Source organism: Triplophysa dalaica, chromosome 12 (genome assembly GCF_015846415.1).
Source record: "Triplophysa dalaica isolate WHDGS20190420 chromosome 12, ASM1584641v1, whole genome shotgun sequence".
In the NCBI taxonomy this organism is placed as follows: Eukaryota; Metazoa; Chordata; class Actinopteri; order Cypriniformes; family Nemacheilidae; genus Triplophysa; species Triplophysa dalaica.
In genome coordinates this window covers 21,893,445-21,914,526 of record NC_079553.1, presented here as the reverse complement: position 1 = coordinate 21,914,526, position 21,082 = coordinate 21,893,445, and the positions used below count along the sequence as shown (strand labels likewise).

The window sequence follows — 21,082 nt, the reverse complement described above, 5'->3', positions numbered from 1 at the left end:
GTCGAAATGTTACGAGAATAAAGTCGAAGTATTTTGAGAAAAATCACAGAATTGCTAGAAAATGGATGTGAATGATTTGGTTGAATCCTACTTTAGATTAGGATTGAACAATAAGGAAATTCTTTGTCTTTTGGCGCATCATCGCGGAGTTATAATTAATAAAAGGACACTGCAGCTGTTATGTAGGAAACTGAATTTATTCAGAAGAAAAAAATCAGACATGAACTAAGAATAACTCACTGGTTAAGATGACGTGCTTAAACATAACTTCAACTCTTAAACTACTACTTTCATGTACACAAAATATGTATTACGACGAGGGTATTCTCGAAACATTTCGATTTTTATATGTTATTTTAATTTTTATCTGATAACACTGCAGATTGAACTTTACATCATGTCTGTTGTTTATGAGGTCCGCCTAAACTAAACTCTTTTTCGCAGTGTTTTGCTACCACCTGCAGCATAATTTGGGGTGTTTGAGATGGAAAGAGACAGTTTTGGAGTTGGAGGTTTCAGTCATTCCTGACGGTCGACAGGTTAAATCTAGCCTTCATATACATCGTGTAGAATCTGCTCTCCTCAACAATATAAGACCGCAAATACTCCCTTTTTAATAAATTAATCGGATTTTACTGCACGGTTAATTTTTCACGGTGTTCATAATAAACTCAAAGGAATATTCTGGAATATTGGTGAAATTCGTGCTATTTATGCTGTGTATAAAACATGCATCGTGCTTCAAAGGGTTATTTATATATGTAAATATGTACAACAAGAGAAGGCATTGAAGCTGCTGCGGATCCTTCTCCCATCAGCCATCTCGGGAACTCGGGTATCAAAATTATTTCCCAGGGGGGAACGCGACATTACAGTGCGTTCGTGTGCAATTTTCTACCTCGGAAACTCGTGTTTCCGACAATTCCGAGAGAACGTGAAAGGGAGTGAGCCGGTAAACAGGTGAGAGCAGGTAAATCAGGAAGTGAACACGTCTTGAGTTTCGAACCTTCCTGTGCCCGAAACCAAACACGGAATTCAAGGCATTTTATTGAAGTTTGGAAAATGAGAAGTCAAGGAAGTCGGCTGAGTAAGTGTGAATTACATTTCAAGCATGTAAATAATGTTAATACCGTCTGTATCTATTTGACTTCATCTTGTTTTGAGTGTGCGCTGGTTTCTACAGGACGTTTATGTTCATTTCGTATTTCAGTATGAGCCGTTTATGTAATCGATTGTATTCCATTACGTCATGTTTAATATGTTAGATTGAAACATCTTTAAGTTAACATGTGTTTGTGTTCAGGTCCACCAGACTGACATGAAAATCCTGCTGCATCTTTTTGTTGTTTTCATATTGACAGGTGAGAGAAATAAATAATATATAACGTTATATGTATAGTTTCCCATGCGTCATCTCTTCATGCCACACCACACCTTTTCATTCACATGTGTCATACATTTATTCATTCATATGTTCATTCCTGAAATTGTATTATCAAATATTCACATACATTCTACTGCACTATAACTTCAATAACTGCACTAACTCATCTACTGCACTATAACTTCAATAACTGCACTAACTCATCTATTGCACTATAACTTCATTAACTCATATACTGCACTGTAACTTTAATAACTGCATTAACTCATCTATTGCACTATAACTTCAATAACTGCATTAACTCACATACTGCACTGTAACTCTATTAACTGCATTAACTTATCTATTGCACTGTAACTTCAATAACTGCATTAACTCACATACTGCACTGTAACTCTATTAACTGCATTAACTCATCTATTGCACTGTAACTTCAATAACTGCATTAACTCATCTACTGCACTATAACTTCATTAACTCATATACTGCACTGTAACTTTAATAACTGCATTAACTCATCTATTGCACTATAACTTCAATAACTGCATTAACTCACATACTGCACTGTAACTCTATTAACTGCATTAACTTATCTATTGCACTGTAACTTCAATAACTGCATTAACTCATCTATTGCACTGTAACTTTAATAATTGCATTAACTCATCTATTGCACTGTAACTTCAATAACTGCATTAACTCATCTACTGCACTATAACTTCAATAACTGCATTAACTCATCTACTGCACTATAACTTCAATAACTGCATTAACTCATGTATTGCACTATAACTTCAATAACTGCATTAACTCATCTACTGCACTATAACTTCAATAACTGCATTAACTCATCTACTGCACTGTAACTTCAATAACTGCATTAACTCATCTACTGCACTGTAACTTCAATAACTGCATTAACTCATCTACTGCACTATAACTTCAATAACTGCATTAACTCATCTACTGCACTATAACTTCAATAACTGCATTAACTCATCTACTGCACTATAACTTCAATAACTGCATTAACTCATATACTGCACTATAACTTCAATAACTGCATTAACTCATATACTGCACTGTAACTTTAATAACTGCATTAACTCATCTATTGCACTATAACTTCAATAACTGCATCTACTCATCTATTGCACTATAACTTCAATAACTGCATTAACTCATTTACTGCACTGTAACTCTATTAACTGCATCTACTCATCTATTGCACTATAACTTCAATAACTGCATTAACTCATCTATTGCACTGCAACTTTGAAAGCTAATGTCTATAACTAATGCACACTCAAGTCACTTGCACTATTGTATAGTCTAAATTGTTATCTGTTCATAACCACCTGTACATTAATGTTCACAGTATATAGCCTTCTGTATATATTGTTCATAGTACATACAGACTATCATATTTTCATAGTACATGCCTATTATATAGTATTTTCCTAATATTGTATTCTGTATTTATTCACACTGTATATCCTGCACTTGCTAATTGCACTTCTGGTTAGACCTAAACTACATTTCGTTACACCGTACTTGTATAATGACAATAAAGTTGAATATAATCTAATCTAAACATATACTGGGCTACCGATGCTATTTCTGATTTCTCCAGGTCTGCCGTTGGTCGCTGTTTGTCTTGATCTAGTTCCAGTACAGATTGACAAAACATCAGTTCAGGTGGCGTCGGGTAACGATGTGATATTCACGGTGCAGACCATCTCTGATCCGTCCCTAATCACATGGACCAGAGGTATCACGCTGGCGTTGTGGGGGAACGGACAGCCGTTTGTACCAGTCTCCGAGTACCAGGGCAGAATCTCTGTCACCGCCACTCAGCTTAAAATCGCCAACAGTCAGCTCCGTGATTCTGGAAACTACACTGTCTCAGTGGAACCCTCTCCTGGCACGGGACTCGGCATCGGCACACGCTCCGTGCAGCTCAAGGTGTTTGGTGAGACACATTGACACAAAATGAACAAAGAAGTTTTGAATGACTTTTGGGGGGTAACTGTCCCTTTTATTTTAATTTTTGCCAAGAGTAATCAATGGCATGAGTGATGCATTTGGGGTTTGTCTGCTTTTGTTCATCAGATGCTGTAAATGGAGTAAGTTTGTCTATGCCCGGGGTGCCTCTGGAAGGCAGAAACGTGACGTTGCGGTGCAGCTGGTCCGCGGGCACAGATGCCACTGTGGTTTGGGGTAAAGAAGGAGTCGCTCTGTCCTCTGACACCCGCATCAACATCAGTGCTGGATCTCTGGTCATCAACCCAGCCAGGAGAGATGATGCAGGAGAATACACATGCACCGTCAGCAATCCTGTCAGCGCCCGCACAACCAAAGCCAACCTCAGTGTGTACTGTGAGTCACAAGAATGATTTTTGTGTCAATAATAACATCAAAGAAATGAATCATGTATGCCACAAACACAGATCATCCCTGCATCAGTAATGTATCACAATAACTGTACATCACACAAGATGGTTTTCAATCAGATTTAATTTATCACGCAGCGCTGTGGAATACTTGTTGTGACATTCCACATGAATGCATTGAAATAAGATTTAAATTGATACGTGATGGTGTCATAAGGATTACAAGCCTTTCAAATGACCTGTCATGATGTGAGAATTATAATCATTAATGCTGTCACATCCCCAGATGGTCCAGACGCCCCGCAGCTGACAAAGACATCCTCAGAATGTGTCGGTGGAGGAGATGCCACGGTGGGCCAGACCTTCCGTCTCACCTGCACATCTGCATCTCTACCTCCAGGGTCATTCTCATGGGAACTCAACGGTCAGCCTGTGACCGCCGGTCAGTCGGGCAGTGGCGTGCTGAGTCTTCAGATCTTCTCCACCAATCAGAGCGGCCGTTACGTCTGCACAGCGCGGAACGACATCACAGGGGTGGAATCGAAGCAGCAGATGGACGTGGTCATTGTGGGTGAGTTAATGGCGCTCGGTGGCACTTGTGTGACTGATTAAAGTGGCGGTTCATTCGTTTGTCGTTCTGACGTTCATTTTCTCCAGCGGTGAGGGAGTAATCAAACACCGACTGATGAATGCATGTGTCAACGCGATGGAAGGAGTCATAATTTTCTTCCGCCTACGATGACTTTTTGCTTTCGCTGGACGCAGTTCTGGCTCCATTATTGATGTTTTGTGTACTGTTGTTTGGTTTCCCTGTATGTTTTGCCTTCTTTTATGTTCAAGCATCAGTTGTGGAAAAGTACAGAAATTAAATTTCACTTTCCTCTACTTGCACACACCCAGAACACCTGAGCATTGTTATTTATCCTTTAAGAAATAGAGAGAAACTAAATGCAATTTTGCATGCGCTCTCCATCTCTGCTTCTTCATAAAATATAAACGTTCTGTATGTTACTCACCTGTTTTCTGTTATAACCTCATCCACCCGTCTCTCACCCTTCCACAGGCACCTGTCTCAGTGTGGGGGCCGTCGCAGGGATCGTTGTTGCCTGTTTTGTCGCACTCATCATAATTATCATTGTCATTATTCTGCTTCTGCGACAGAGAAAGGGTACGTCATGCTTCACAAATCATCCTACAGGCTTCTGCGTGTTGTTTTGTGTTATAATGCTGAAGGGCAAAGATTGATGTGTGTGTGTTTGTAACTTCAGTTGATAAAAGAATCAAAGACGCGGTTGAACTTCAGAAAACAAACCAGAGGAACGGCCACTTGGTAAGACACAAACTGCGATGCATTGTCTAATATTGTGCAATATGTGGAATAAAATGGGATTTTAAAGACCACAACAACGCTGGTCCAGAAACACTACACAAACCAAAAACAAATATCTTGAACACTTGAGTATACGTGTGAAAAAATGAAAGGATTAATTCAAAATGAAATGGAAAGTGCTTCTGGATATCTTCTAAAATTGTCTATATTTTTTAAAACAGTTCTGGTAATAAATCGAAGTCCAATATTAACTTTGTTACTAAATTTGACAATAATGGCACATTTTAAACAGCTCCGTCTCTGTCAGACAGATGTGTGAGCAGAAACAAGTTTATTGATGTGTTCTGTGGGAAACTTAATGGCCAAATGAAAAGAGCATCAAACACCTCCGCTTTCATTTAACAGAAATATCTCTTCTCTCAGGTTACTGCTCCTCCCCAGAATGCCAACATTACTTACAGATCTCCTGTCAATGAAAACGTTGATCCAGCATTACACAACTTGCGCACACAGAACCAACAGAACATAACCACTCTTCCAATAAACGTTGACGGTAACATCCACACGACGACACAATACAACCCACTCCAGCATAATGGACAGCTGAGCACCAATGTGTTCCAACACAATGGCCATCTTAACACCAATTCAAATCCAAACAACGTCCATCCGAACAACAGGTCATTCACAGGGCCGGGCCAACACAATCCCAACATCCTGATTCAAACGAGTAACCCTCAACCCGGTGCACCTGTTCCTACAGTACATGTAAACCTCAACACTGTGCCAAATACTGACCAACACAACAGGGCTTTGCCTCACACAGTGCATGTCAATCTGAACACGTACCCTCCAGAAGCAAGCCAGCCGAGTCACGCTGATCAGAGGGAAAGCATGCGACCGCCTCAAAATGCTAACGGCAACCAGATGATTTCTTCTCAGAGTTTGGAGAATCCGAACGGATCTCATCGACCCAGTGAACTCATTCAGACCAGCTACTCGCACGCAAGAAACAGAGGCAACGCCAACCGTCGTCCTGACGACTCAAGATCATCAACAGAAGAGCAACCTCAACGTTCTTTACCTGAACAGATGCCATGGGACCTGTTTCAGGGAACACCAGCTTACCCCAACCACCGAGAACACAGCTCGTATAGTAGTGGAGCCTCCGAGCGCCGGCCTAGATCCCGTGATGCACGAAGGGATCGAACTGCTCAGGTTCACAGAGCGACGGAACATGCGGTTGGGTCAAATCAGGATGTTTTTGCCACCCATGGAAGAGACCTCCAGAGATCAGTTGCTCAAAGCGTGGAACCGAACCACTCTCGTACTGACCCAAATATACACACACAACCACAAGCCCAGTCTCAAAACCAAACCGCTCCGAGACAGGCAGTGGCGTGGTCCCAAATCCCTCAGGGTCAGACTGTCCCGCAAACACATCTGCCTCAAGCAACCACCGTACCTTTCCTCACCAAAACACATCAAACCCATCCACAGACCCAAACCGGTGCCAGACCGGATCACACGTCCGTTCATCTTACCCAGGAAGCCCTCCGGCTGCACACCGTCCAGACGGATAATCCGTTCACCAACCCAATCCAGCAGACTCAAGCCGTCCTGCAGAATGCCGGAGCTCCTTCTCAACCCACCCAACAGCGCAACAAATCAGGTCAGAGAGCACCCACTCCACCTCCGGTGCTGCAGCCGGCCCAGTTCCAGACGCTTCCACAGGAACGCGTGCAGCAGATGCGCAACCTCCAGCCCGCGCATGTGATCAGTCAGCCCTTTCTCGCAGCGCATAGACACAGATCTCCTGACACGCACAGGCGTGCTCAAATGTGGCACACGAGCCCTCAACGAGTGCCGTGGATTCAACCCGTGCATGGACAACCACCGCATGTCAGACAGGTGAGATGCACTTTTTTTTGGTGTGTGTGGTCTTCACATTTGTGTATTGTTGCAAGTGGCCTTAAATATATATAGGCAGTAATTACTGTAGTATAGAGATATGATTATGAAAATATAAAATGTGGAATCATAATGCATTGATGAAACTTAACTGAGGTTTCATAAGTTTGTTATCGGGGGATTCTCATGAAATCTTGGTTTTAAGATGTCAAGCATGATTTTGCCTTTATATTCATTTAAAACAAGATATGACATGTTTGGAGGCATTCATTTCAAAACTTCAACTGACATGAAATGTTTATTTTTACAAAAAGAAGGCCTTCAATATTTTTATTACCGTAACCATTTAAAACAGTCAATCTCACAGCATGTTTTGCTAAAAACAAGCAAAGCCATGATGCCTAATCTAGTTTTTATCAATCTTACATAATTAGACATTCATTCAATATATATTTAATAGAATATTAAACGTGTAAAATTTCTTTAAATGTGGAAAACTACCTGTATTGGTAATGTGTATAGAAAAAGTAGTGTAAACAGTGCGACAAGAGAATAGAAAGTAATTTGATAACTTGTTAGCCATTTAAAAGGTACTAGTGGATGTGATTCTTCTCATCAAACTTAATGTAAATATATTTTAGACTGTGTGTTTAAACAGTCTTTAAAAAAACGCTGCGAATATGAGAATATCAGTCCTGAACACTTCTTTCTTCCACTATTTCTTCACTTTAATGATACATGAATATTCTATCAATAATTTTTTTGTAATTTTTTTGTAATTTGAGAGCATCTAGTAGGACATCCAATTGTTTTTTTTCACAATATTTTAATTTGACTCTGCTTAAATTACAACATATAATTCACTCAGACAAATCGGGACACGTTACGGCTATGAGAATCTCAGCAGAAAACGCACGGAAATACATAAATAAAGTTTTGTCCAAGGTAGAGAACACAATTATCGTGATTATGAAATATGTTTGTGTTACAGCATTGTATGATTTTTTTTATTCAAATCTTTACTGCCATGATGTTTCAGTGGTTTCCTGAGAATCACCCAATCAGACATTTCTGATGACAGTAAACGCAGTGTAAATCAGTTTTTGTGTGCATGTTATAGGCCAGAATTTATGTGTTATGGCTTATATGTTAAGGCCTTTTTACATGATTTACATCAAGGGTTAAACTCAACACTTAATGCAAGTTGACCTCCACATGAAAAGCAATGCAGAAATGTGCTTTGATGCGCTACGAAAGCATTTTTGTATACAGTAATTACAAAGACAGCATGCAAAGCAATTAGATTGAATTGCATGCAATCTTGCATCTATTGCATCCATCAAACAGATTCTTAAGTAATGTTCGGCGGACAGCTGCAAACGTTGCGTAACGCAGCAGCCGATGCTTTAGAGTCCAGTGTGTTGAGCGGTGCTGATGCAAGCCATAGAAAAGGGCCTTCAGACATGATTTTATACCAAATGATGCATTTGTTCGTTCTTTTCTCCGTTTACTTTCTCTCAGGTCCACCGAGGGAGACCCAGACGCTGAGAGCACACAAAAGTCAACACTGTTTGCACTGCAGAAAAAGAAGTTTCCTTACAAAAGTGTCTGTTGGGATGAAACGCATGTTCTGCCTTTCCTCCGGTCGTGCCTTTATTCTGCTGCACAAAACGTTTTGTTTTTCCGAGAGCACATTATTGATAAGACTGATCTCTCTGTCTAACACCGCCGTGTCACGTACCCACGGAGAAATCTCATCCATCAGAACAATTCTGCACGGCAGCGTTTCTTGCACTCGGCCGTCTGAAATGTGAAAACAATGATGTGTTTTTCCTCAGACAGGAAAGCGTGGCCGAGCTGAGCTACAAAATGATAAATAATGGACTGACAGTCCGCGTTTATTCAGTTCTCTGCTCACAGATGCTTCGTGTAACGCTGCTCAATTAGAGCGATTCACTACGGTGCGTTTGTGGATGGATTGTGCATCTGAGTATGAAGGAGACCCACCTTATGGACGTGTGATTCATTAAGCTCTTTTATATTGTACGTTAATGATGTGGAAACCGCTAATGACTTAAGTAAAATATGTTGTTGACAGGCCTAGTTTAATGTGTAAAATGATGACAAACATATGCTCTGTGGAATGGTTTATAGGATGTGAGAGAGAGTGGGGTAAGCTGCGCCATGTTTTATTTGAGTCGTCCCGAGAGTCGTTGAGATTTGAGATGAAAGTATAACTACAACTTCTGGTGTGTTATTTTTGAAAATCATATCAGAAAGCCATAGAAATATAAGTTGGCACAACTTTTCATTACACTAACAGTCACTTTTGTTAGCACTCGATAAACTCCACTGTTTCAGTTTTTATTTACAGTATTTGTATAGTGCATTCACAATACATATTGTTCTAAAGCTGCTTTACAAAAAATAGATTTCCTCCCCAACCCCAGCTAGCATTCTGAGAAAAAACAATACAATATAAATACACCTGAATGCAAGCTTTCTAAATGTTAACTGAAATCATTTTTGGACATTTAATGTCCATTGTATGAAATTTGGCGGGAACTAGTGGTGAGGTTGCAAAGTGCAACCACTGGACCACTTTGAAACACACGGCAGCTGACAAAGAAGCAAGATGTCGTCATGTTTTTACTTTCTTTGCCGAAGGAGATAACATTTTAGGAAACGGGAGATGTGTGTGGGCCAATAAGACGATCTATCTGAAGTCGACCAATCAGCAGGTGAGAAAAAACATTGAAGACACATCCATCAATATGATATAGTCTACTGTACATGTAATGTCCTTTATGAAAATTAAAGTTCAGCTAAAAATGAAAATTCTGTCATTATTTACTCACCCTCAGGTTGTTCCAAATCTGTAGAAATGTCTTTGTTCTGCCAAACACAAATGAAGATATTTGTAAAAATGTCAGTAAACAAACAGATCTCATCCTCCATTTGGTGATTAGGAAAATCTGACGGTGAGTAAATGAGGACAGAATTTTTTTGCAAAATTCACGGTTACTAAAACTACATTAACTGTAGTAAAACCGTGGTTCATTTTTGTAGGGTGTCCTTCCAACTTACATGAGTCATACATGTGCCTGACTGAATACAGCAAGTACAGTATAAAAAATACAAAATACTAGAGACAATAAAGCAACTACATTTGGTTCCTTATAATGGCATTACAACATGCACAAGCTTTTACACATTGAAAGAAAATAGGCGTTGCAGTGTAAGATGCAGTGGTTTTGCACAACCACATCAGTTTTACAGCATGAGACACAGACACAAAGTCATCTCAAGACGTTCGCCTACTGAGAAACAGATTTGCAGAATTTACACTTCCACAAACACTGTCATGCTAGCTTTTGCGGTTACAAAGCCTTATAGAAATGAGTCATGATTTTAATAATTAAACTATAGTTTAATCATGATATTTGTGGTAAACTATGATACTCCAAACAATCCATCAAAGAATGAATGCACCATTAATGGCCATGTTGTAAAGTGAGATGTCACCCTCGCTCGCAACCCCAACATTGTCAGAATGTTTTCTGGAAATCTGCTTTCAAACAATATGTGTTGTGAATGGGCTAATTCAGTATCTTCGCAGTCAAAGAGGTTTGAAAATAAATGTTGACCTTCTGCCGGGAACTTAATTATTGAATATATATTCCTTGAAGCGACATAAAAAAAAGTGCAGCTTCTTTCCTAATTTTAATGTCATGTGTGACAATGACGTCATTATAACTGTTATTATCTGTGTATCACATCTGAATCTGAAGTGTTGGACTGACTCATTAAAGGTATGAAGGAACTTCATTCGTCTCTTTCTTTTTTAGGGTTTGTGATGATTCAATAGGACTTTAAAGATTCAGCAGGTAAACGTTTATGTGTCCAGTTTTCAATGACTTATACACAGTATTTATTATTTACGTAAGACTTGTTATTTTGATAACAAATAGATATTACTTGAAAAGAAAAGACTGCTTCATTTGAATTTTTATCATTGAATTGTCTAAACTCGCTGGATTATTTTACACCCAGCATTGTGTCAAAAAGGAATCAATCCAACCGTTGAGTTGTAAATGTCCATATGAAGGGTTTTTTCAGTCCAAAATGCTTGGTTGTTTTAACCTTTAATTCCAATAATCGATTAATACTGTTATTTAATTTCTTGTTATTGCCATTATTAAAATTAAAATTAAAATAATCGATTAATAAATAAAAAAGTTATTTAATCGCTAGGTAGTGTCATTATTAAAATAAAAGTAAGCAATTAAATAACTTTTTTTAATTGCTTGATAATGCCATTATTACAATTCTAATTATCGATTAATAAAAAAGAGATTTAGTTGCTTTTTAATTCCATCATTAAAATTCTAATAATTGAATGTTATTTACATGCTGAGACGTGTGAACCTCATTTCCTGTCATCTCGCTTTGTATAAAAGTGTCTGGTGCTTTTTTGTGAACAGACAATATAAAAGAATACCGAAACCTCAACAACACTACAACCGAAATTGAGGGGAACTCTGGGTGTCTGAATATCTATTGCTCTAGTAACTTCTGTCATTATTCATACACCCTCATGTCTTCATGACTTTCATTTTTCAGATATTGTGAGAAATGTCTAAGTGGTTTTGTGTTCCAACAATGGGGCTTAGTGTTGTTTGGTCTTCAGAATATCTTCTTTTGTGTTCTGCAGAAAAAAGGAAGTTGAACATGTTTCGAATGAAACGAGAGTAAGTGAAAAATTTGTTTTGGTTGAACTATCACTTTAAAAGCTTTAATCAACGAACAGCAGGTATTTGTAAATTTCGGAATGGCTTTTTAGTGTATCTTTTTTTACCCACATAAAATATCTCAAGTCCTGAGAAATCACACAGCAGCCCCTCACACTAACTACATGATCAAAACCGCTGTCTGTCAGTCACTTTGGCTGATGTGGTTTTTGTCATGCTAACTAAAATGTTTGAGGCGTGTTTTCTGGGAAGATGTAAAGTTTTTTATTTTCTGCAGCTCAGTGGTAAGAGCATTGCGTTAACAACGGAAGGTTGTGGGTTCAATCCCAGGGGATCGCACATGCCTATGTATAAATGTATAGGATAATGGAATGAAAGTTGCTTTGGACAAAAGCATCTGCCAAATGCATAAATGCATAAATGTAAATGTTAAGAGTGTGTGGTTAGATTTGAACACTTAAGGCACAGTTGCATTTACATTCTTTCCAGTAAGATAGGAGGTTGATACTCACAAGACTTAAAATAAAATAAACTCTATAAATATGTATTTGTTTTAAAATCAAATTATATAATCTATGTTATTTCCTATCAATAAGCATCATAGTTAAACAGCTTCTGGGCAAACGCACACTTGATGTTACACTTCATCTCTGGATGAGAGTGTGAAGTCTGGTTTGAGAGTTGTGTAATACAAACAAATATTTTCAACATTATTTCATTGCTGAAAAGTGCATGCCCGCTCATTCACCCTAGCCAGATATTTGGGTGCATGTATGCGTACCTACTGGGTCTCTAAAGGTTATGAGATCAATAAGAAACTCAAAAGGAGACTCACAATAAAATACTCACATTTTTTTCCGCAGAGAATTCTCTGGGTAATCCATTGCAATGGTGTGGACGGTGAATCTCAGTAAACTGGTGCTGGCAGTGTATGGATTCACTCTCATCACAGGTGTTCCTGCAAACATCTTGGCTTTATACACCTTCTGCAAGAAGATTCGCCGGAGATCCACTCCTACAGATGTCCTGCTCCTCAGCTTAACCATCTCTGATCTGGTCTTTCTCTTTTTCCTGCCGTTTCGTATGGTGGAGGCGGCAAACATGAGGTGGACCCTGCCATACTTCCTCTGTCCGCTGTCGGGTATGATCTTCTATGCCATCATCTGTAACAGCACCTTCCATCTGACGGCCATCAGTGTGGAGAGATATCTGGGCGTGGCCTTCCCCATCAAATACAAGTTAAAGCGTAACCCCAGAAACGCTCTGATAGCCGTGGTGTTTTTCTGGTTGGCGTCCATGGCTCAGTGCAGTATCGTCTATGTCATGCAATACCACCATCATTCAAACCCCAACTTCACCGAGCCGTCCAAAAGGAACAGCTGTTATGATGAATTCAGCGAGGAACAGCTGAAGATCCTCGTGCCGGTTCGGCTGCAACTTTTTGTCGTGTACTTCTGCATTCCCATCCCCATCTGCTGCTTCTGCTACTTCAGGTGCATCCATATCCTCACCAATCTACCCAACGTCAACTCAAAAAAGCGGATGAGATCCATCGGGATGGCACTGGGGACACTTTTGGTCTTCATCGGATGTTTCATGCCCTTCAGTGTATCACATCTGGAGGGGTTTATTGGCGGTTACAGCACTGTATGGAGGCCATATGCTCTGCTCACCTGCACCCTGAACGCATGTCTCGATCCTTTCATATTCTACTTTTCATCTTCGGCGTTCAGAGAGACTTTCCAAGGTGTCTTACGAGAGCTGGTCAGGAGGATGCATCTGCAATGCTGTTACTCAGCTTTCTCCTCCCTCCTGCTGAAAAGTGGAGCCGCAGAGCAAAGAATTCACAGAGCCAATGACATCGACTCGCAATGACATTACATCTTTTGCAATGGTTGACCTGTTCATTTCCATTTTTGTTATTTTTTTAAGTGCATCTATTGCAAGTCCAACCTGTTTTACATTAAATCTCAATTTACTTAACAGCTTCTCGATAGTCCCAAAAACACTTGAGTTGTTTCAACGCAAGGTTGGGTAAAATATACAATAGACAGAACCGACCGCTAGCTTATAAATTTACCTATGTTCGGTTGTTTCAGCCCCAAATGCTGGCTTGTTTAAACCAATGATTGGGTAACCACAATCCAGTATAGGTCATATAAAAACAACTCGGAGGCATTTGAGCTACAATGTTACATTATTTTACAAAATCTTAAGAATACCGTCTTGTGTAACATTTCTTACTTGGATGTTTTCGTATTAAAAGAAATATTTCCTTCTAATGATTTTTCCATCATTTATTCCACCATCCTAAACCAGTGACACCAGACTAGACTAGAAGAAGACTAAGGAAGAAGAAGACTTTACCAATAGATGCAGATTGGTCCAAGGGAATTTTTTTCGTAATAAGTGTGCAATAGTGACACTGGACAATAGTGTCTGATGAATGGCTGTTTGTACATGTGTCATAGTTCTCCAGGGTATGAGCAAGCATTTTTATTCCCAGGTTATAAACTTGAGGACAAAGATTGTCCAGTGCATACATGGAATCACAAACAAGAGCATCAGATGAGGTAATGTTAGATTCTATAAATGTGTTTTGTCTGCTGTTGTTTTATCTACTAACTGTTGAGCCTGGTGAAATTTATAAGTCTATTTGTGATGTGATTTGTGTTGAAGTTACCACTGAGGTATCATGATCTGTCACATCCTACAGACTCTGTATTGCTGTTTAGCCGTCAGGTGTTTATGCGTACTGCACCTAGCCTGCTCATGATCTCTATCACCATTAAGGAACACACTCATTTTGTAGGTGGTGTTACCTCGTTATGTCCATCTGGATGCCCACCACACACACCAACCCTCATCCAGACTCGAACTCAATATTTTGTCATAAACAGGGCCACACCCAGGGCAAAAAAAGAACAAATAATCTGTTATTCTATGCTTACCCTTATATCATTCGAAATCCAAATGGCATTTCTCATGAAATATCAGATTGTTTTCCAACGCTATATATTTTAGTAGACCATTGTTCGCTTATGTGACTAACAGACATTTTAAAGCTACTTTTAGATTTCCTCCAAATATCTTCAAATGCACATACAGTATGTAGATCAGAGAACTGAACAATTTGGGCGGAAGGCAACGAATTTCCCTGGCATACTTTGTATTACTTTCATTTAACTTTTTTGCTGCTGCATTGGTTATGCCATGATGTGCACTGTTGTCAAATTTGATACAGATGTTGTCTCTTTCTGAACTTCTTACAATTTAGCAAAGATATGTTCGTCAAACACACCCATGTTTCCTTGACATAGAGTCTACAAATAGACTCCTCTGTGCTTTTTCTGTGTTTCCTGGGGCGCCTTCATTCGTAAAGAGTTGACATTTATTGTTTTGGCCCCCTTTTGCATGGTTTTCTGTTTGTTTTCTCCGTCTTCTACAAGCAGTATTTGTTATATTCTAGATGCTTTCAGTATTTAGTGGTTGAGCGTTTGTGATATCTAGAAAGAAAGTGGCCTTGACTTTTTTCTGAGAACTTGCATGAAAAAACTAAGTTTCATAGCTCACTGCAACTTGTTGCTTTTGCAATGATCTTTTCACTAGAGTATGTCACTGCAGTGTTTCCCAATGTTAAACCGACATTTTTGGTTTTAATATCTGTCACACCCTAAAAGCTTTAATGTGTTTACTAACAACATTCCCTAACAGCAAGATAATCAGGATTTTCTGTGATGTTGCTTTGAAACAAGAATTTTTATGAAATGAATGATCTAATTTAACTGGCCATCTCTGCAGCTTGTACCCTGGGCTTGAGATACTGGAACAGGGTCCAGGCCCCTATGACCCTGAGAGGACAAGTGGATTTGGAGAATAGATGAAGGGATCAAAAAACGGTTTGTATATGATTTCTGTTGGGAACTTGTTTATTGAAATATTCATTTTCCTGTTTGAGAAAAAAAAAAAGCCCCTTCTTTCCTGATATATTGATGTCATTGACATGTGGCATGGTAGTGACATCATTTATGCTTATATACTGTATATGTGGCATCACATCTGGATATGAGTGATTGGATTGACTCTACAAAGGTACGAAATAACTTGATTCTCTTTCATTATGTTTTTCAGGTTTTGTGAGGATTCATTTGAAGACTTAACCAGATAAATGTTTGCCTCAATGAAAAACTATGCGTATACATAGTCTTTATTTATTTGAGATTAGATGAGCTTACTTTACTATTTACTAGAAAAAAGACACATCTTGACTTTGATTAATAAAAAGTTCAGCTAAGAACAGGAGGTTCATTTTAATGTCGGAGAGTAGATGCAAAATTGTGAATAAAAACTAAAGTATGATCATCTTATGAAGCTTGGCACAAAAACTTTGGGAAATAATAAACTTGCACAAATGCATTCTGACCTTTAAAAAAAAGTTTTGATGTTTATTAGCACATCAAATACTTGACGAATGAAATAATAAGAATGTTAAAAATAAAATTGTATTATTACTATTTATTAGTAATATCTTAATTATTCTTATTTCAATATTATCTACATTTTATTTATTTGCCTGGTAATTCTATTATTACAGTAGAAGTATCATACTAACCAGAATACTTTCCATGTTTTATGTATTACTCTTGTACTTTTTTAGGCTTTGAGATCCTGTTAGATAATGGTGCCTGTAAAGGGAAAATACAGCATATACGATTAGATCTCATTTCCTGAAGTGTCACCAAAAAAGCACCAGAGAACTTAAAGTTATAAAAACAAACAGGAAAAACATGTTTAAGTAGGCGAATATTAAAGAGATAGTTCACCTAAAAATGAGAATGCCTTCATTATCTACTCGTTCCATTACTTTTATCAGATTCTCATTTAAATGGCAGTTGACAAGCTTTGTTTCTTTGTAAGTGTTTCAGTATTGTGCTGTTGTTTCTTTCATTGGAATGTGGATAAAAGTGAATTATTTATTAAAAACACAAATAATATGTGTTAAGTACTTGACAAGTATTATATGTTTTGCTGAAACAGTATCTAATTCCTCTATTCATTTTGGGTGATGTCTGATTATTGTTTGGTGTGTGCCCATGCTGTATTACAAGTAGGGATGGGTACTGAGAACCAATACTTTTTGTACCGCTACATAATTGGGTCGATACCAGAGTATCGTTAAACTTCATAACAAACAATACTATTGATACTTGCGTTGTTTTATCTCTGTGTATTCGGGTGTTAAAAGGCGAATTAGCGCCTGCTGCCTGTCATAATTTGGCCACGGGGTATATTTACTTACTTTACTAGCGCATTTAGTTCAATTCTCTAAAGTCATAAAAATAGTTCAAATAATTAAAAAAATAGTACTTACATTTATACAGACCTAAAACCAGAAAGGAAAAAAGAAATACGGTCTACCAGCTAAGGAACACACACACATTTTGTTATGTGGCATTTTCTGTTTGCTCAGAAGCATTTGTAAACTGCTGTTCTAAATCTCAGCTGTAATAAAGAAGCTTAAAATGATTAACGTTGATTAATCTTTTCACATCATGTGTTTTTGCATCAAATTATAGAGCGGAGATGGATAACAGTATTGATATATCGATATTAAAACCTAACGATACCCATCCCTAATTACAACACAGTTGCATTGACTTTTAATTGAAATATCTTTCCAGAAAGATGGATGTTAAAACTAAAAAAATAATTCTGTGAAGATTCTGTGATGTTGGAAATCTTTGTGTGTGTGTGTGTGTGTGTGTGTGTGCAGTTTGAATATGTAACATGTGGAGAAAATATGAACAAACCAAACAGTTGGTTTAAGTAAATCTATGTTTGGTTGCTATGGTTGGGCTATGGTGGGGACATTTTCTAGGTTAACTTAAACCAATGGTTGGGTTTGTCCATATTTTACAATAACATAATTTACAACAACCAGCTTTAGAAGAACCCAGTTTTAGTGCATTTGTTTCCATGGACAACAAAACCAGTCTGATAGGTCAAATTGAGATCTGAAAGTTAGATAAACCCGACAGCAGAAATTATAAGCATTATATATATATATATATATACCAAACTTGAGTGGGAAATTCCCAAAGAGCGGGTGGCAGCTGAAAGTGCAAGTTTGTAGGCGTGTTTCAGTGAATTTATCCACTCACAGAAATAAAGTTTTGATGTATTTACGATAAGAGATTTACAAGATTTCTTCATGGAACATGATCTTTACTTAATATCCTAATGATTTGTGGCATAAAAGAAAAATTTATAATTTTGACCCTTGCAATGTTTTTGTTGGCTTTTGCCACAAATATTCCTGTGCAATTTAAGACTTAAGTTTGAAGTCCAGGGTCAAATACTTTCCTGGGTCTCTGAAGCTCATGGGGTGTAAAATGAGGTTAAAGGTCGAATACATTTAATCATGCTTGTGCTTTCTAACAGAGAATTCTCTGGGTAATCCATTGCAATGGTGTGGACGGTGAATCTCAGTAAACTGGTCCTGGCAGTGTATGGATTCACTCTCATCACAGGTGTTCCTGCAAACATCTTGGCGTTATACACCTTCTGTAAGAAGATTCGCCGGAGATCCACTCCTACAGATGTCTTGCTCCTCAGCTTAACCATCTCTGATCTGGTCTTTCTCTTTTTCCTGCCATTTCGTATGGTGGAGGCGGCAAACATGAGGTGGACCCTGCCATACTTCCTCTGTCCACTGTCGGGTATGATCTTCTATGCCATCATCTGTAACAGCACCTTCCATCTGACGGCCATCAGTGTGGAGAGATATCTGGGCGTGGCCTTCCCCATCAAATACAAGTTAAAGCGTAACCCCAGAAACGCTCTGATAGCCGTGGTGTTTTTCTGGTTGGCGTCCATGGCTCAGTGCAGTATCGTCTATGTCATGCAATACCACCATCATTCAAACCCCAACTTCACCGAGCCGTCCAAAAGGAACAGCTGTTATGATGAATTCAGCGAGGAACAGCTGAAGATCCTCGTGCCGGTTCGGCTGCAACTTTTTGTTGTGTACTTCTGCATTCCTGTCCCCATCTGCTGCTTCTGCTACTTCAGGTGCATCCATATCCTCACCAATCTACCCAACGTCAACTCCAAGAAGCGGATGAGATCCATTGGGATGGCGCTGGGGACACTTCTGGTCTTCATCGGATGTTTCATGCCCTTCAGTGTATCACATCTGGAGGGGTATGTTGGCGGTTACAGCACTGAATGGAGGCCATATGCTCTGCTCAGCTGCACGCTGAACGCATGTCTCGATCCTTTCATATTCTACTTTTCATCTTCAGCGTTCAGAGAGACTTTTAAGAGTGTCTTGCGAGAGCTGGTCAGGAGGATCCATCTACATTGCAGAAGCTGCAAGAGGGAGATAGAAATCTAATGACAGCGGAGAATTAAATCCCAGCGTTGGAAATAGTTGACCTGCTATATTTGCAGTTTTTTTATTAAGTTCATCCAAGTGTAAGCTATGTGAGTCAACTGAATCTCATATTATTTAACTGTATCTCTGCCCTTTGAGCTAAGATGCTCGATTTTCTAATGCAATGCTACAAATACAATCGTGTGTAACATTTCTTTATTGATCTTTACTCATTAATAAAATAAATACTTACTAACTTCTAATGAACCCTGCCTTCTTCATTTTACTATCCTAAACCAGTAACACCAGACTCAGACCCATCAAAGTCCAGGTTTCATCCAATACAAACCAAAATAAACACTTGAGATAAAGAAATGTCTGCCGTTATACTGCAATGTTATATTTTTTTATATATTTTTTTATTGCACTTATGCTTTTGTTGTACTTATGCTGCCCCAATTGCTTCCATTGCCTACCCCACTTGTAAGTCGCTTTGGATAAAAGCATCTGCTAAATGATGAAATGTAAATGTAAATATTTTGCACTCGTCTAGTGAAACCAAATTAAAACCAAGATTCAATCCAAGACACTTAGTATTTTCATTCAGACTTTAGCTGTGATCAGTACGGCAATTTCTTTTCAATATTTGGGGTCATTATGTGTTACTCCAAGTGATTCACATTCACCCTTCAGATGTACAAGTCTGGTCATTATTGCAGCACTATTGTCTGTCTTTGCTTGTGCTTCAGTTTCACACCATGGATGTTGTATTTAAGGGGTCATATGGCGCGAACATGAGTTTTTCTGTGTCTTTGTTGTTATATAAGCAGTGGTATAAAGTAACGTATTACAAGTAATCAAATAACTGTAATTGAGTAGTTTTTTCAGGAAATGTACTTCTGAAGTAGTTTAAAAACAGTGTACTTTTACTTGAGTACACTTTTAGTGCTGTATCGGTACTTTTACTGCGTTATTTTGCCTCACATTGTCGTCGCTACTTTATGTGTGTAATTTTCATGTGATTGGCTAAGGAGAATAATCACCATCCACTCAAATAGAAATAGAAAACTGCGAAGCAGTGCTTGGCAAGGTTTCATAAAATAAAGTAAATAAAATGATGTTAAGGCTATATGGTGCAGTCAGCTGTTATATATTGGGGTATTTTATAACGGCTTAGAACTCCACACAGCCAATCAGAATCAAGGACCAGAAGTGACTGTTTTATATGGAGAAATATTGAGTTTCTGTATCACTCCGTTCGCCAAGTGAAATCCAAACGGCTATATATATATATATATGAGGCAAAAGTCTCCATCTCTCTCCAAAATCTCTACATCAAGTCCTCTGCCCTTATAAGTGAGTAGGGAACATATGCGATTGGAACGCATGCAAAGTAGTCTCGCAAACTTTGCATTACCAGTTACAATGTTGTAAATAAAGCTCAGTTTCTAGCACAGTTTGAGTGATTCGCTTAAATAAGACGTCATTACATGGAACGAAGCCGCAGTGTATTTATTATCTGTATTTTGAACCTTTAAAGATATGAATCATGAAAAACTATGGACCCGAACTCCAGGTAAAAATCTTTATTGTTGTACCTAAGAATTAATGTCTCATACATCTTGGATGGCTTGAGGTTGAGTAATTGATGAGCTCCTCTACAGATGTCACTGTTAATGCTAATCCAATGCAATTTAGGTTACAACTGTTTTGCATGCGGTATTTGGGGCTCTTATTTATTAATTTCTGCATTGTGAGGGCTAGTACACATGATTGCACAGTGTTACAGTGTTGGAAGTGCACTTATGATTTTAAATGAAAAACTTACCTCCTGACAGAACAACACATTGAATGGATATTTTGTCTCAAGTTGTATCCAGTTGTATGCAGTACAACTGTTATCAGTAAGGTAAAGATGTGTTTTGTTAAAATTAGCTG

At 38.4% G+C, this 21,082-nt stretch overlaps 3 protein-coding genes across 4 annotated transcripts; all 3 read left to right on the top strand.

Moving 5' to 3' along the window:
• Positions 1–870: 870 nt before the first annotated feature.
• si:dkeyp-97a10.3 (uncharacterized) lies at positions 871–9,118 on the top strand. Its single transcript, XM_056763534.1, has 9 exons — positions 871–1,087; positions 1,304–1,361; positions 3,018–3,356; positions 3,497–3,763; positions 4,064–4,348; positions 4,841–4,945; positions 5,046–5,107; positions 5,531–7,018; positions 8,540–9,118. Exons 2-9 carry the CDS (start codon positions 1,319–1,321, stop codon positions 8,564–8,566), a joined length of 2,616 nt encoding a protein of 871 aa, XP_056619512.1. The 5' UTR covers positions 871–1,087; positions 1,304–1,318; the 3' UTR covers positions 8,567–9,118.
• A 146-nt stretch (positions 9,119–9,264) lies between these two features.
• On the top strand, positions 9,265–14,045 carry LOC130433595 (free fatty acid receptor 3-like). Of its 2 annotated transcripts, XM_056763535.1 has the most exons (4): positions 9,265–9,759; positions 10,867–10,905; positions 11,733–11,769; positions 12,633–14,045. In XM_056763535.1, the coding sequence occupies exon 4, from the start codon at positions 12,658–12,660 to the stop codon at positions 13,642–13,644; it is 987 nt and encodes a 328-aa protein (XP_056619513.1). In that variant the 5' UTR covers positions 9,265–9,759; positions 10,867–10,905; positions 11,733–11,769; positions 12,633–12,657; the 3' UTR covers positions 13,645–14,045. The 2 variants fall into 2 exon arrangements, with proteins under 2 accessions (XP_056619513.1, XP_056619514.1); XM_056763536.1 differs by lacking the exons at positions 10,867–10,905; positions 11,733–11,769.
• A 4,190-nt stretch (positions 14,046–18,235) lies between these two features.
• On the top strand, positions 18,236–19,165 carry LOC130433345 (free fatty acid receptor 3-like). The gene has a single exon (XM_056763168.1). It carries the CDS (start codon positions 18,236–18,238, stop codon positions 19,163–19,165), a length of 930 nt encoding a protein of 309 aa, XP_056619146.1.
• The last annotated feature ends 1,917 nt before the right edge of the window (positions 19,166–21,082 follow it).

What these genes read in the sequence shown, in the direction of transcription:
- si:dkeyp-97a10.3 (XM_056763534.1), top strand. Translation starts at nt 1,319, where the DNA reads ATGAAAATCCTGCTGCATCTTTTTGTTGTTTTCATATTGACAG. An exon ending in CGTGCAGCTCAAGGTGTTTG is followed by an intron (nt 3,357 to 3,496) that starts GTGAGACACATT and finishes TTTGTTCATCAG; the next exon opens with ATGCTGTAAATGGAGTAAGT. An exon ending in AGCCAACCTCAGTGTGTACT is followed by an intron (nt 3,764 to 4,063) that starts GTGAGTCACAAG and finishes TCACATCCCCAG; the next exon opens with ATGGTCCAGACGCCCCGCAG.
- LOC130433595 (XM_056763536.1), top strand. Translation starts at nt 12,658, where the DNA reads ATGGTGTGGACGGTGAATCTCAGTAAACTGGTGCTGGCAGTGTATGGA.
- LOC130433345 (XM_056763168.1), top strand. Translation starts at nt 18,236, where the DNA reads ATGGTGTGGACGGTGAATCTCAGTAAACTGGTCCTGGCAGTGTATGGA.